General features: G+C 46.0%; 1 protein-coding gene across 2 annotated transcripts in view; it reads right to left on the bottom strand.

The window, feature by feature from the left end:
* Positions 1 to 16194, bottom strand: part of APOO (apolipoprotein O) — a 173034-nt gene that overhangs the window by 103188 nt on the left and 53652 nt on the right. For both annotated transcript variants that reach the window (XM_063956231.1, XM_063956230.1), the window contains exons 4-5: positions 11342 to 11396; positions 8378 to 8473 (exon numbers count right to left, since the gene is read on the bottom strand). In XM_063956231.1, the coding sequence (XP_063812301.1) occupies positions 8378 to 8473; positions 11342 to 11396 (151 nt within the window). The remainder of the gene's footprint in view (positions 1 to 8377; positions 8474 to 11341; positions 11397 to 16194) is intronic.

Here is a 16194-nt window from a genome sequence, read left to right on the forward strand (position 1 = left end):
GTCTGAGGTAAAAGGCTCCCCTAAGGAGGAGATGGAGCAAATGTGTGTGTGAGGGGTGTCTCCGTCGACAACGCCGACACCTGTATGGATATGTGTAATTAAGTGCTAAGGTGAAATTATTGCACAAAAGATTAGAGAACAGACAGGGAATCTACCCATGTCTGTCCCTATGTCGCAGAGACCTTAGAGTCTCTCAATGCTCACTATCCAAAATAATAGACACTGATATCGACACGGAGTCTGACTCCAGTGTCGACTACGATAATGCAAAGTTACAGCCAAAATGGCAGGAAAGTATTCAATATATGATTATTGTAATAAAAGATGATTTGCATATCACTGATGACTCATCTGTCCCTGACACAAGGGTACACATGTTTAAGGGGAAGAAAGCTGAGGTAAATTTCCCTCCTCTCATGATGAAAAAGAGCGGGAATCTCCAGACAAGAGACTGCAGTTTCCCACAAAGAATTCTCAGGGACTATCCTTTCCCTACTAGGGCCAGGATACGATGGGAATCTTCCCCTAGGGTGTCACGTTTGCCCAAAAGGTAGCCCTGACGTAACAGCTATCCTCAGGGATCCCGCAGATAGCGTGCACATTCTGGTACACTACTCAGACCGGCGATTGTGTCGGCATGGGTTTATAGCGCTGTAGCAGCGTGGACAGGTACCTTATCAGCAGAGATTGAGACCCTAGTATGTATGTATATATATATATATATATATATATATATATATATATATATAGATAGATATATATATATATATATATATAGATATATATAGATATATATATATATTAAAGATGCTGTCTTAAGATATATATATATAAAACATGCCCAAAGAGACATTAGTCTACTGGGTTCTAGCGTCAACGCTATGTCGATTTCTGCTTGACGTGTCCTGTAGAATATGCAATGGACAGGTGATGCCGACTTAAGAGGCATATGGAAGGCTGAGGATTGTGTGGAGAAGGGATCTCGGACCTGGTCTCCACAGCTACAGCTGGTAATTCTGATCTTTTGCCTTATATTTCTGCACAGCCTAGGAAAGCACGACATTATCAAATGCAGCCTTTCGATCACAAAGAAACAAGAAAGTCCGAGGTGCATCCTTTCTTGCCAGAGGCAGGGGCAGAGGAAAGAAGCTGCACAACACAGCTAGTTCCCAGGAACAGAAGTCCTCCCCGGCCTCTACAAAATCCACCGCATGTCGCCGGGGCTCCACAGGCGGAGCTAGGCCCGGTGGGGGCACGTCTTCGTAATTTCAGCCAGAAGTGGGTTCACTCCCTGTTGGATCCCTGGGCAATAGATATTGTGTCTCAGGGATACAAGCTGGACTTTGAGGAGATGCCCCCTCACCGACGGCCCTGCCGGCTTCCCCCCACGAGAGGGAAATAGTGTTAACTGCAATTCACAAATTGTATCTTCAACAGGTGGTGGTCAAGGTTCCCCTCCTTCAACAAGGAAGGGGTTATTATTCGACCATGCTGTAGTCCTGAAACCGGACGGTTCGGTCAGACCCATATTGAATTTAAAATCCCTGAACATATACCTGAAAAGGTTCAAGTTCAAGATGGAATCGCTAAGAGCGGTCATCGCAAGCCTGAAAGGGGGAGATTTTATGGTGTCTCTGGACATAAAGGATGCATACCTTCATGTCCCCATTTATCCACCTCATCAGGCGTACCTCAGATTTGCGGTACAGGATTGTCATTACCAATTTCAGACGTTGCCGTTTGGTCTCTCCACAGCCCCGAGAATCTTCACCAAGGTAATGGCGGAAATGATGGTGCTCCTGCGGAAGCAAGGTGTCACAAATTATCCCGTACTTGGACGATCTCCTCATGAAAGCGAGATCAAGAGAGCAGTTGCTGAACAGCGTATCACTTTCTCTGGAAGTGTAACGGCAACACGGCTGGATTCTAAATATTCCAAAGTCGCAGTTGGTTCCTACGGCTCATCTGCCTTTCCTAGGCATGATTCTAGACACAGACCAGAAAAGGGTTTATCTCCCGATAAAGAGAGCTCAGGAGCTCATGACACTGGTCAGGAACCTATTAAAACCAAAACAGGTGTCAGTGCATCACTGCACTCGAGTTCTGGGAAGGATGGTGGCATCATACGAGGCCATTCCCTTCGGCAGGTTCCATGCGAGGACTTTTCAATGGGACTTACTGGACAAGTGGTCCGGATCACATCTTCAGATGCATCGGTTAATCACCCTATCCCCCAGGGCCAGGGTGTCTCTCCTGTGGTGGCTGCAGAGTGCTCACCTTCTCGAGGGCCGCAGATTCGGCATTCAGGACTGGGTCCTGGTGACCACGGATGCAAGCCTCCAAGGGTGGGGAGCAGTCACACAGGGAAGAAATTTCCAAGGTCTGTGGTCAAGTTAGGAGACTTGCCTTCACATCAACATCCTGGAACTAAGGGCCGTATACAACACCCTACGTCAAGCGGAGACCCTGCTTCGCGACCAACCGGTTCTGATTCAGTCAGAAGCCACCAGAATTCTTCGCTGGGCGGAGAATCACGTAAGCGCACTGTCAGCAGTGTTCATCCCGGGAGTGGACAACTGGGAAGCAGACTTCCTCAGCAGGCACGACCTCCACCCGGGAGAGTGGGGACTTCATCAAGAAGTCTTCACGCAGATTGCAAGTCTGTGGGAACTGCCACGGGTGGACATGATGGCATCCCGCCTCAACAAAAAGCTGCAGAGGTATTGCGCCAGGTCATGAGACCCTCAGGCGATAGCTGTGGACGCACTGGTGACACCGTGGGTGTTCCAGTCGGTCTATGTATTTTCTTCTCTTCCTCTCATACCCATAAGAAAAAAAAGGAGTGAGAACAATGCTCATTGTTCCGGATTGGCCAAGAAGGACTTGGTATCCAGATCTGCAAGAAATGCTCACAGAGGACCAGTGGCCTCTTCCTCTAAGACAGGACTTGTTGCAACAAGGGCCCTGTCTGTCCAAGACTTACCGCGGCTGCGTTTGACGGCATGGCGGCTGAACGCCGGATCCTAGCGGAAAAAGGCATTCCGGATGAGGTCATTCCTACGCTGATAAAGGCTAGGAAGGACGTGACAGCTCAACATTATCACCGTATATGGCGAAAATATGTTGCTTGGTGTGAGGCCAGGAATGCCCCTATGGAGGAATTCCAGCTGGGCCGTTTCCTTCACTTCCTACAGTCAGGAGTGACTTTGGGCCTAAAATTGGGTTCCATTGGGGTCCAGATTTCGGCCCTATCCATTTTCTTTCATAAAGAGCTGGCTTCTCTACCTGAAGTTCAGACGTTTGTGAAGGGAGGGCTGCGTATTCAGCCCCCTTTTGTGACCCCAGTGGCACCTTGGGATCTTAACGTGGTGTTGAGTTTCCTGAAATCCCACTGGTTTGAACCACTCAAAACGGTGTAATTGAAATATCTCACGTGGAAGGTGGTCATGCTACTAGCATTGGCTTCGGCTAGGAGTGTGTCAGAATTAGCGGCTTTGTCACATAAAAGCCCCTATCTGGTTTTCCATGCGGATAGAGCAGAATTGCGGACCCATCTACAATTTTTGCCAAAAGTGGTTTCATCCTTTCATATAAACCAACCTACTGTGGTGCCTGTGGCTACTACTGACTTGGAGGATTCCGAGTTACTTGATGTGGTCAGGGCTTTGAAGGTTTATGTAGTCAGAACGGCTAGGGTCAGGAAAACAGAATCTTTGTTTATCCTGTATGCTTCCAGCATGCTTGATGCTCCTGCTTCAAAGCAAACTATTGCTCGCTGGATCTGTAATACGATTCAGCAGGCTCATTCTGCGGCTGGATTGCCGCTGCCAAAATCAGTTAAGGCCCATTCCACTAGGAAGGTGGGCTCTTCTTGGGCGGCTGCCCGAGGGGTCTCGGCATTACAGCTTTGCCGAGCAGCTACTTGGTCGGGATCAAACACCTTTGCAAAGTTCTACAAGTTTGATACCCTGGCTGAGGAGGACCTTGTGTTTGCTCATTCGGTGCTGCAGAGTCATCCGCACTCTCCCGCCCGTTTGGGAGCTTTGGTATAATCCCCATGGTCCTTACGGAGTCCCCAGCATCCACTAGGACGTTAGAGAAAATAAGATTTTACTTACCGGTAAATCTATTTCTCGTAGTCCGTAGTGGATGCTGGGCGCCCGTCCCAAGTGCGGACTTCTGCAATACTTGTATATAGTTATTGCTGCAATAAGGGCTATGTTATTGTTGCATCAGGGTTGAACTGATGCTCTGTTGTTGTTCATACTGTTGACTGGGTAAGTTTTTCACAAGTTATACGGTGTGATTGGTGTGGCTGGTATGAGTCTTGCCCTGGATTTCCAAAATCCTTTCCTTGTACTGTCAGCTCTTCCGGGCACAGTTTCTCTAACTGAGGTCTGGAGGAGGGACATAGAGGGAGGAGCCAGAGCACACCAGAATCTAAATTCTTTCTTAAAGTGCCCATGTCTCCTGCGGAGCCCGTTTATTCCCCATGGTCCTTACGGAGTCCCCAGCATCCACTACGGACTACGAGAAATAGATTTACCGGTAAGTAAAATCTTATTATATCCAGTAAACATTTTCTTTTAAAACAAAGCGACAAGGAGTACGCCTGCCTCTCTGCGGCTCACCACACTCTCTCCAGAATAGATTTTCTGTTATTGTCGGATTCCCTGGCTATTAGTGCTGTTGATTCCGCTATAGAGCCAATGGCGCTATCGGATCATTCTGTTGTTTGGGTTTCTATCTCGCCCAAGTTAGATATGGGCTCCTATAAACGCTGGCGCTTTCCTACCGATTTCTCCTCCTCTATAGATTTCCACAAAGAGCTGGAGGTGTTCTGGGATGAATATAGTAATGATAATGCACATATGGATCAGACTGACCCATTGACTTTCTGGCAGGTCTCAAATTCAGTCATACGAGGGCGTATCATAGAATACGTATCTCGCAGAAAGAAAAAGTTTGCCGCTGACTTTAAACGCTCCCAACAGCAACTGACAGAGGTCTACCAGAATTTTAAACAGTCACCCTCTACCCTTTCCAAACGTTGAAACCTTGATGCCAAGGTTGCATTTGATGCAGGTATGACATCCCTAGATGAAAAACACACTTTTTTAATAAAAATCATAGGTTTTACCGTTTCGGTAAAAAAACGCGTAGACTCCTCTCCAACTTTTGAAGGAAGCCTCTTGGTCTCACTCATTCAACCACTCAAACACCCAGATGACACTTTGGTCTCATCGCCTAAAGATATAGCACAGGTCCTTACTGAGTTTTATAAGGATTTGTATAGCCCCCCTCCTATTGATGGGGATGCTAAATCGTCATTCTGGGATTCAATTACCCACCCCCCACAATTGATGCCGTCCATGGCAGTGACTATCTGCTCTCCTATTACCGTCCTAGAAGTGGAAAAAGCCATTAAACAGTTAAATCTCTCAAGTCTCCAGGCCCAGACAGCCCATCAGTGAAATATTATAAATTACTATTACTGAAACTGACGATTCCTCTGACGTCAGTCTTTAATGCCATTTTGATGTCCCATAAAGTCCCAATGTATTTTAATTATGCCATTATCTGTCTTCTCCCCAAGCCCGGTAAGGACCCACACCTTCCTGGGTCCTACAGGCCAATATCCCTGTTAAACGTGGATTACAAATTGCTCACAAAAATTATAGCGGACAAATTGAAAATTTTGCTTCCTACGGTGGTCCACCCAGATCAAACAGGCTATATTACTGGGAGACATTCTACGGGTAAGACTCACAAGGTTTGAGTTGCAGCGCACTGGTTGGACTCCACCGGGAACCCGGACCCGCATTTTATTTTGTCTCTAGATGCCGAAAAGGATGTCCGCTATCTCTCATGTGAGTCGCAATTGTGATTGAACCCCTGGAGATTGCCCTACGTAATCTCCCATTATTATTTGGAATCACAATAGCAGACCATGAATTGAAAGTCAGTCTGTTTGCAGATGACATGTTGCTTTTTGTTTCCAAACCAGAGGTTTCTGTCCCTGCTGTCATGGAGAAAATACATCTATTTAGTTTATTTGCCGGATATTGAGTTAACACGGCTAAATCAGAACTTCTCCCGCTTACACCAGCAGCTTCCCACTTATCTTCCTCCCCCCCTCCTCTCCCATATGGGTGTGTTCATCCCGACTAAATTGTCTGACCTATATAAGTAAACTATGTACCGATTTTGAATAATATTTCCCTCCTTCTTACGTCTTGGACCACTTCACCTTTGTCCTTGTTAGGCCGCACCGCAGTGCTCAAAAGTATTATTTTTCAGAAGATTTCATATATGTTTCAAATGCTTCCTTTTAAACTCACTAAAGCTGATTTATCCCTCTGTGATAAACTATTTACACAATTTTTATGGGCCAATAAAAAAACGAGAAAAGCTCTTGCTAAAACTGAAAAGGGTTGATGGGGGGACTGACAGTCCCTGATTTAGTATCATTCTCTAGGGCAGTTGCTTTTAGATATATTTCGGACTGGCTGCAGACAAAATCAGTATACTCGAATTACTTTATTGAACAGGCCTTAGTACACCCCTATGATCTGAGAGCACTACTGCATACTCCAGCCCCATCACTGCCGTCAATGGTGCGGGACAACCTGTTGTTTTGGGACACCTATCTGGCGTGGAAAGCTATTTATATAAAGCCCTTGGTAGAAACCCTGACTATTTCTACATTTATCCCTTGTAGGGGGAATCCATGCTTCTTACCATGGATAATTCCAAATTTATGCAATGGCAGACTAAAGGAATTAGCTGTATTAAGGATGTGTTTGACCCAGGGGGTTCTTTATTCTCTTTTACTGGTCTCATAGAGAGGTATGGTGTACTCCGTTCGGAATTCTTCATGTATCTCCAAGTCCGGCACTATATACAGTCTTTGCCTCCTGCGCTAGATGTATTCCAGGGTTTCGACCCTTTATTGTCTATAATCACTCGTCTCTCTAAATTATCATTCAAAACCCAATGGCTCTATTGGGACCTGATCCCAGTGAGGGTTGAGAAAGTGTGGAATTCCATGTATGTCAAATGGATGTCTGACTTATCTCTACAAGGCACTATGGTTGACTTTTTACGTCCCTTACCTCATATTTTGAAAGCCCTTCACTCCTCTAACCTTCAGGAAATCCATGTTAAATTTCTGCATCATGCATATATTACCAGGTTAGAGAAGTCATATGGTGGCATCAGAATCTGGATGCTGCACCTAATGCTCTATTGATGCATGCTTTCTGGCACTGCCCTAAAGTGAATCAATTCTGGAACAAAGTGTTATGGTTAATAAATTCTAAATTCAAACTTAGGCTGCCCCTCTCACCTGCAGCTTTATTGGGTCTCTAGCTTACGGACTGGGACTACCCTTGGGTTCCCTACATCTCCGTCCCTTTCTATATATATTTCTCACACTGGCAAAGAAAACTGTTTTAACTGAGTGGATTTATAAAACTACCCCTAGACTGGAACATTTATTGACTATGGTGAATACTACTATGTATTTTGAACGGCAATCCACCCTCTCTGATTTAAACAAAAATGTCCCACCCTTCTATAGAAAGTGGGGACCATATATTGAAATTCTGGAGAAACCACTCCAGACCCACCTCTTGAGTATTTCTGACTCTCTAAACTGAAGTTCTTTTAAACAGATAAATTCTCATTAAATATTAGTTGTGCCCATGTGCTGGTTTATAGCTGCTTGACGGTCTATCATGGCTCTCCCCTAATGTATTATCACTCCTGCGATGCCCTGGGGTTGTCTGGCTGGGTGGCTCTGGGGTGTCCTGCCCCCCGGACCTGAACCCCTATAGTTAGTGTTAGGGACTTACCCAATGAGAGGCTACCTTGATGCGGTGAGTAAGCTCATAGCCCTGGCCAGGAATATGCCTCTGGTTACTACAGGTTGAGCTAGTGTGAGATAGTGCACCTGCTACCTTCTCCCCTAATGTGACTACTAGCCCTGCTATAATGTAACCTATTAATTTTATTTATTTTGCCCTTTCCCCTCCCTTGTCTTTGTCCTGTCAGTTTTTTCTTATGATTTTATGTTTGTTTTAGAAGGATAATCTAGTTCGGGTATATTCTGAGTGGAATGTTTGGATATCTGTATTAGAGTATGCTTCTTTTGTTGTATATTGAAAAACTCAATAAATACATTTAAAAAAGAAAAAGAAAAAGAAAATAAAGCAAAAAGAATATAAGTGTATACGCTCTTATACCATTATAAATGCAATCACTTACAGTCATACTGCATACCGGGAGCTGCAACATACAATTATTCTATCTTTACTGTGACAGAGCTAATCCTTGGAAGACAGTTTAGATATTAATCACATTAGAATGTACTAACCTCTTGCAAGGAATAATCCAACAACTCCTGCAAATCCAATCAAGCCAAGCCTTGGGTAGAATCCGGGTGGTGCATCCCTTAACAATTCATACGTCACTAGAACCAAGAATAATATATTAGCAGCTTTGGACAGAAAAAATGTTGCATAAGGAATTTATGTGATCACCAACTTCCGTTTTATATTATCTGTGTTGCTAACTTAGCTTGTAGACTATATCACCATATTTTATAAAACATTCCGGTCTAGCTTTCTGAAATATGTTAGACTCACAATACAATAACTTGGCCTGTGGCCTTATTCTAGGTCTTATGTTTATCATTGTGGAGACACGGCTTAATCAGGAGGCTGCACAGAGACACTACAAAACCACGTATAGCACATGGGTTACTCCATGAATTTTAGGGAGTAGACCTATCTTTAGGTTCCATAGTGAAGTGTGCGGACTGGGGGCTTGATGTACAGCACGGGGCACACACGTGTGCAAGGGCGTGACAGGGGATGCAATACCGTTCTACAAAACACCATGCTCCTCCACCTCTATTGGGTATCTCGCAAAGGGGAGGATTTAAAAATAGGCAAGTATGCCTTGTGTTTATTGAAGTCTATCCCTCATCCTTAGTCAGTGACTGTAATCAATGAACTGATTGGAAAAACATTTATCAGAGCAAATTATTTTCATTATTACAAAAAGGCCTATTTATGTGAAAACAAACACAAGGCAACCCAATCCCAGAAGATTACTTTTCTAGAGGGCAGTGTTCATGCAGTGTGGTGGTTCCCCCGTTGCGGCATGCTTGCTCCTGCTGTTGTCAGTGGCCAAAATGCTGCCTCTATGATAGAGAACCAAGTGACCTAAGTACTAAGAAGGTTATTCAAATCGCATCGACCTTTGCCCACGCCAATGAGTATGTGCAGTTCCCGCCCTGTGTGTGCATGCCTGGCTAATGTGATCGGATCACATTGGCTGTGAACGCCTCTGCCTGTGTTTGAGGGGTGGCGACGCGGAATTGCGGGGATGGGACAATGCAAACGGGGGCAGGGCGGCACCATATTTGGGTTGGCTGCATCACGCGCAGCTGATCTGAAAGAAAAAATGGCGCCTGCCTGCAGGAGTCGTTCACAGTTGCTGCGACCGGTTGCAGCCGCTGTATGGGGCGGTCACCATGCTGGGCGGCCCTCAGCATGCAGTAGAAACGATTGCAGGTTCTGCTATTTAGCAGAATCTGCAATCCAACCTGATTTAGTTCCTAAGTCTTTGAGAGAGCAAAAGTGGATGGAGATTAAATACCAACCAACCAGCTCCTGACAGACATTTTTCAAACGCGGGACCTTAATCAGTAAGGATTGCAAAATTTGCGATTCGCAATCCAGACAATTATCAAAGGACTGCACATGCGCAGCGTTCGCATTGCACACACGCAAGTAATAATAGTGACAGAAAATGCATCCACATCGTGATCGCAGTGCAGACGCTGTTTGACTGACAGGAAGCCGGTGTTTCTGGGCGGAAACCTGAAGTTTTCTGGGTGTGTCCGAAAAAACGCAGGCGTGCCCAGGCGTTTTTAAGGAGGGCCTCTGACGTCAGCTATGACCACTTCCAGCCTCTTGTGTTGCAAGAATTGTGGATGACCTTGCCTGGCGCAGATAGGAAAAATCTTCGATGTTCCGGGAATTGTGTATGGTTTTGCGATCAGCCCGCACATTGTGATGCATTTGCAATTTTTGCAATGGGCATTTATTCTCTATTTCTGGGCAGCAACTATTTCATCGCAGTAACTGCTTGCGATCCTTACTGAACAAGGTCCACAGTCTGTAACGGAATCAGTACGTAAAACCAGCGGTAGGTATCCCAACCGTCAGTATACAGACAGTGGGATCCTGGCCATAGGTATGCCGGCAGCGGGGCGAGCACTAGTAAACCCCTTGCGGGCTTGCTGTGCTCGCCTCGCTGTGGGCACGGTGGCTCGCCACTGGATTTATTCTCCCTCTATTGGTGTCGTGGGCACCGGGATTCCGGCATCGGTATGTCCCTACTAGTCGGGATTCCGGGGTCGGTAAGTCCCTGCTAGTCGGGATTCCGGGGTCGGTATTGTGACGGCCGGGATCCCGACTAGTGGTATGGTGACCGCTTACTCCTGTAACATGGCAGTTAGGATCTGAAAGTCTTGCGTTGTCTGCAATTCTCTCTTCAAATCTGCTGATACAGGTAAGTCATTTTCTAAATAACTTAGCATAGTTCATCAAAACGGGTTCATACAGGCAAGAATTTGGACACATACATCACAATGTATGGTACCTTGAGAAAGAGTGGTAAGCCTGAGACACGTCGAAAAGCGAGAGACCGAACAGTTAAGCAAAGTGTGACATCACTGCACCGTGCCAACGGGTGAATGAACGGATGGGCGCTGAGGGAACCAGCCAGAGGCTGAAAAGCACGGCACAGAAGGTAGGCATCGATAGGGATAATCAGATTGTTTTCATGCTATCACCACAGTATGACCACTGGCAGCATCGGAACCCTAGTACTGTACACGGACTCCTAACTATATAGAAAAAGCCATAACATTTATGCTTAATAATATTTTTTATTTTTTTTGACAGGTATTGCGTTTACACATTTAATTTCTATTTACAAGCGATCCATATTATGACTTTTTCTATACATTATTTAAACTAAGCTGCTAATATTTGTAACCTCCATTAGCGCGGTTTCACATTACACATATAACGGCTGGGACCTGCCAGAGAGTTTATCATTAAAGCAAATGGGGGGTCATGCCAAAATGACATGTAAATATAAGTCATTTTTTTGTTTTGACCTATTCTTGAAGATGGAAACAATAATATAGTAACTATGCAAAACAGAGACATCCTCCATTTTCCCAAATCTTTGCTAGATGTTTAATTACTGAATAGTGAATTATTCCAAGGGCATATAATCTCCAAGTCTGGAAATGTAATACCTTTAGAGTGCTCCACAGCAGTCTCCAGTTTAGGCTTGGTCTTCATATACACATCCTGTACAACATGGAAAAAGGACATCTATTAATTTATTTAGGAAAAAAAAAAAAAATGCAAAACTTGTGACTACAGAAAAAATATAAATCAGTTGATGCCAAATATGTCTATGACATCCAAATCCTGATTTCCTTTGATTAGTATAGCTTACCGTACAGAATAGAGAATTATTACTTTCTGGCACAGCCCGGATGATATGAATATACATATAACTTTTCTCTTTGTTACATAACACTTTAGTACTTGGAGCTGTTGATGTGCGAGTTTGGCTGAGACCATTAATTTCAGTAACTGACAACCAGTAATGTGACTACTCCCTCTACCATCACATGACATGCTGAGAGTCTGACACTGTTACTGACAGCCATACCTGTCTGCCCTACAGAGTGACTTTGAAAAGGAGATCATCATTTGTAGGACAGCAATGAAAACATGCAGATGCATGCAGGGCCATCTTAACGTGTAGACACACTGGACAACTGCCCAAGACCCTATGAAACTAGGGCCCTTTGAGCAGAGCTGGAGGGCCTCTGCCCCACCAGGTTGGTGCCTCCGGATCTTCTTGAGAGACAGGCAGAGGATGCTGAAGCCATCCACTCATGAGAATGCAGCAGCTGCCTTCCAGACTGCAGCAAGACAGTGAATGAATGTCAGCATGCAGATTGGTGGATGGCTGGAGCTATCACCAATCAAAGTGCTGACAGCGATTCATGGTATAGAAGCAGGTGGAGAGACTGCGTGCGACCGAAGGATAGGTAATTTATGATTTTTTATTTATATATTCCCATGAATGAGTGGGTGGGGGACCCAGTGCATTGCTTTGCTCAGGGCCTACAACGCTGTTAAGACGACCCTGGATGCATGCTTACAAAGGTACTAAACGTGTACTAAGCTCGCATCATTCATCAATATTGCCCCCATACACACTGGACGATATAAGCCTAAAAAATAAGAATTTACTCACCGGTAATTCTATTTCTCGTAGTCCGTAGTGGATGCTGGGTACTCCGTAAGGACCATGGGGTATAGACGGGCTCCGCAGGAGACTGGGCACTCTTAAAAGAAAGATTAGGTACTATATCTGGTGTGCACTGGCTCCTCCCTCTATGCCCCTCCTCCAGACCTCAGTTAGGGAAACTGTGCCCGGAAGAGCTGACATTACTAGGAAAGGATTTGGAATCCAGGGTAAGACTCATACCAGCCACACCAATCACACCGTACAACTTGTGGTAACTATACCCAGTTAACAGTATGAACAACAAATGAGCCTCATTAACAGATGGCTCACAACAAAACCCTTTAGTTAAGCAATAACTATATACACGTATTGCAGAGAGTCCGCACTTGGGACGGGCTCCCAGCATCCACTACGGACTACGAGAAATAGAATTACCGGTGAGTAAATTCTTATTTTCTCTGATGTCCTAGTGGATGCTGGGTACTCCGTAAGGACCATGGGGATTATACCAAAGCTCCCAAACGGGCGGGAGAGTGTGGATGACTCTGCAGCACCGAATGAGCAAACTCAAGGTCCTCCTCAGCCAGGGTATCAAACTTGTAGAATTTTGCAAACGTGTTTGAACCCGACCAAGTAGCAGCTCGGCAAAGTTGTAAAGCCGAGACCCCTCGGGCAGCCGCCCAAGAAGAGCCCACCTTCCTCGTGGAATGGGCGTTTACTGATCTAGGATGCGGCAGTCCAGCCGCAGAATGTGCAAGTTGAATCGTGCTACAGATCCAGCGAGCAATAGTGTGCTTTGAAGCAGGAGCACCCAGCTTGTTGGGTGCATGCAGGATAAATAGCGAGTCAGTTTTTCTGACTCCAGCTGTCCTGGAAACATAGATTTTTAGGGCCCGGACCACGTCCAGCAACTTGGAATCCTCCAAGTCACGAGAAGCCTCAGGCACCACAATAGGTTGGTTCAAATGAAAAGCTGATACCACCTTTGGGAGAAATTGGGGACGAGTCCTCAATTCTGCCCTATCCATATGGAAAATCAGATATGGGCTTTTACACGACAAAGCTGCCAATTCTGACACACGCCTGGCCGAAGCCAAGGCCAATAGCATGACCACTGTCCACGTGAGATATTTTAGATCCACGGTTTTAAGTGGCTCAAACCAATGTGATTTTAGGAAATCCAACACAACATTGAGATCCCAAGGTGCCACTGGAGGCACAAAAGGGGCTGAATATGCAGCACTCCCTTAACAAATGTCTGAACTTCAGGCAGTGAAGCCAGTTCTTTTTGAAAGAAAATAGACAGAGCCGAAATCTGGACTTTTATGGATCCCAATTTTAGGCCCATAGTCACTCCTGACTGTAGGAAGTGCAGAAATCGACCCCGCTGGAATTCCTCTGCTGGGGCCTTCCTGGCCTCACACCAAGCAACATCTTTTCGCCATATGCGGTGATAATGTTTTGCGGTCACATCCTTCCTAGCTTTTATCAGTGTAGGAATGACTTCATCCGGAATGCCCTTTTCCTTTAGGATCCGGCGTTCAACCGCCATGCCGTCAAACACAGCCGCGGTAAGTCTTGGAACAGAGAGGGCCCCTGCTGCAGCAGGTTCTGTCTGAGCAGCAGAGGCTATGGGTCCTCTGAGATCATTTCTTGTAGTTCTGGGTACCAAGTTCTACTTGGCCAATCCGGAACAAAGAATATTGTTCTCCCTCCTCCTTTTATTACAATTCTCAGCCCTTGGGTATGAGAGGAAGAGGAGGGAATACCTAGAACGACTGGAACACCCACAGTGTTACTAGTGCGACCACAGCTATCGCCTGAGGGTCCCTTGACCTGGCGTAAAACCTTTTAGCTTTTTATTGAGGTGAGACGCCATCAAGGCCACCTGAGGCAGTTCCCATCAATTTGCAAACTGCGTGAAGACTTCCTGATGAAGTCCCCACTCTCCCGGGTGGAGGTCGCTCCCGGAATGAACACTGCTGACAGTGCGCTTACTTGATTCTCCGCCCAGCGAAGAATTCTGGTGGCTTCTACCCTCGCCACCCTGCTCCTTGTGCCGCCTTGGCGGTTTACATGAGCCCCTCCGGTCTGACTGGATCAGAACCGGTTGGTCGCGAAGTAGGATCTCCGCTTGACTTAGGGCTTTGTATATGGCCCAATAGTTCCAGGATATTGATGTGAAGGCAAGTCTGTTGACTTGACCACAAACCTTGGAAATTTCTTCTATGTGTAACTGCCCCCCACCCTCGGAGGCTTGCATCCGTGGTCACCAGGACCCAGTCCTGAATGCCGAATCTGCGGCCCTCGAGAAGGTGAGCACTCCGCAGCCACCACAGAAGAGACACCCTGGCCCTGGGGGATAGGGTGATTAACCGATACATCTGAAGATGTGATCCGGACCACTTGTCTAGTAAGTCCCATTGGAAGGTCCTCGCATGGAACCTGCCGAAGGGGATGGCCTCGTATGATGCCACCATCCTTCCCAGGACTCGAGTGCAGTGATGCACTGACACCTGTTTTGGTTTTCAATAGATTCCTGACCAGTGTCATGAGCTCCTGAGCTCTCTCTATCGGGAGATAAACCCTTTTCTGGTCTGTGTCTAGGATCATGCCTAGGCGAGGCAGATGAGCTGTAGGAACCAACTACGACTTCGGAATATATAGAATCCAGTCGTGTTGCCGTTTCACTTCCAGAGAAAGTGATACGCTGTCCAGCAACTGCTCTCTTGATCTCGTTTTTATGAGATCATCCAAGTATATGATAATAGTGACACCTTGCTTCCGCAGGAGCACCATCATATCCGCCAATACCTTGGTGAAATTGGTAATGACAATCCCGTACCGCAATTCTGAGGTACGCCTGATGAGGTGGATAAATGGGGACCTGAAGGTATGCATCCCTTATGTCCCGATTCACGATAAAGTCTCCCCCTTTTCAGGCTTGCAATGACCGCTCTTAGCGATTCCATCTTGAACTTGAACCTTTTCAGGTATATGTTCAGGGATTTTAATTCAATATGGGTCTAACCGAACCGTCTGGTTTCGGAATTACAACATGGTCGAATAATAACACCCTCTTGTTGAAGGAGGGGACCCTTGACCACCACCTGTTGAAGATACAATTTGTGAATTGCAGTTAACACTGGCTCCCTCTCTTGGGGGGAAGCCCGTCGGGCCATCGGTGAGGAGGCATCTTCTCACAGTCCAGCCTGTATTCCTGCGACACAATTTCTATTGCCCAGGGATCTAACAGGGAGTGAACCCACTTGTGGCTGAACTTACGAAGGCGTGTCCCCACCAGGCCTAGCTCCGCCTGTGGAGCCCCAGCGACATGCGGTGGATTTTTGTAGAGGCCGGGGAGGACTTCTGTTCCTGGGGACTAGCTGTGCTGTACAGCTTCTTTTCCTCTGCCCCCGGCTCTGACAAGAAAGGATGCACCTCAGACTTTCTTGTTTCTTTATTCGAAAGCTGCATTTAATAATGTCGTGCTTTCCTAGGCTGTGCAGGAATATAGGGTAAACTAGCAGAATTACCCACTATAGCTGTGGAGACCAGGCCCGAGAACCTTTCTCCACACAACCCTCAGCCTTCCATATGCCTCTTAAGTCAGCATCATCTGTCCAATGTATATTCTACAGGACACGTCAAGTAGAAATCGACATAGCTTTGACTCTAGGACCCAGTATACTCATGTCCCTTTGGGCATGCTTTATAATTATATATCTATCACTTAAGACAGCATCTTAATATATTTATATGCATACTAGGGTCTCAATCTCTGCTGATAAGGTACCTGTCCACGCTGCCACAGCGCTATAAACCCATGCCGACACAATC

Source organism: Pseudophryne corroboree, chromosome 2 (genome assembly GCF_028390025.1).
Source record: "Pseudophryne corroboree isolate aPseCor3 chromosome 2, aPseCor3.hap2, whole genome shotgun sequence".
In the NCBI taxonomy this organism is placed as follows: domain Eukaryota; kingdom Metazoa; phylum Chordata; class Amphibia; order Anura; family Myobatrachidae; genus Pseudophryne; species Pseudophryne corroboree.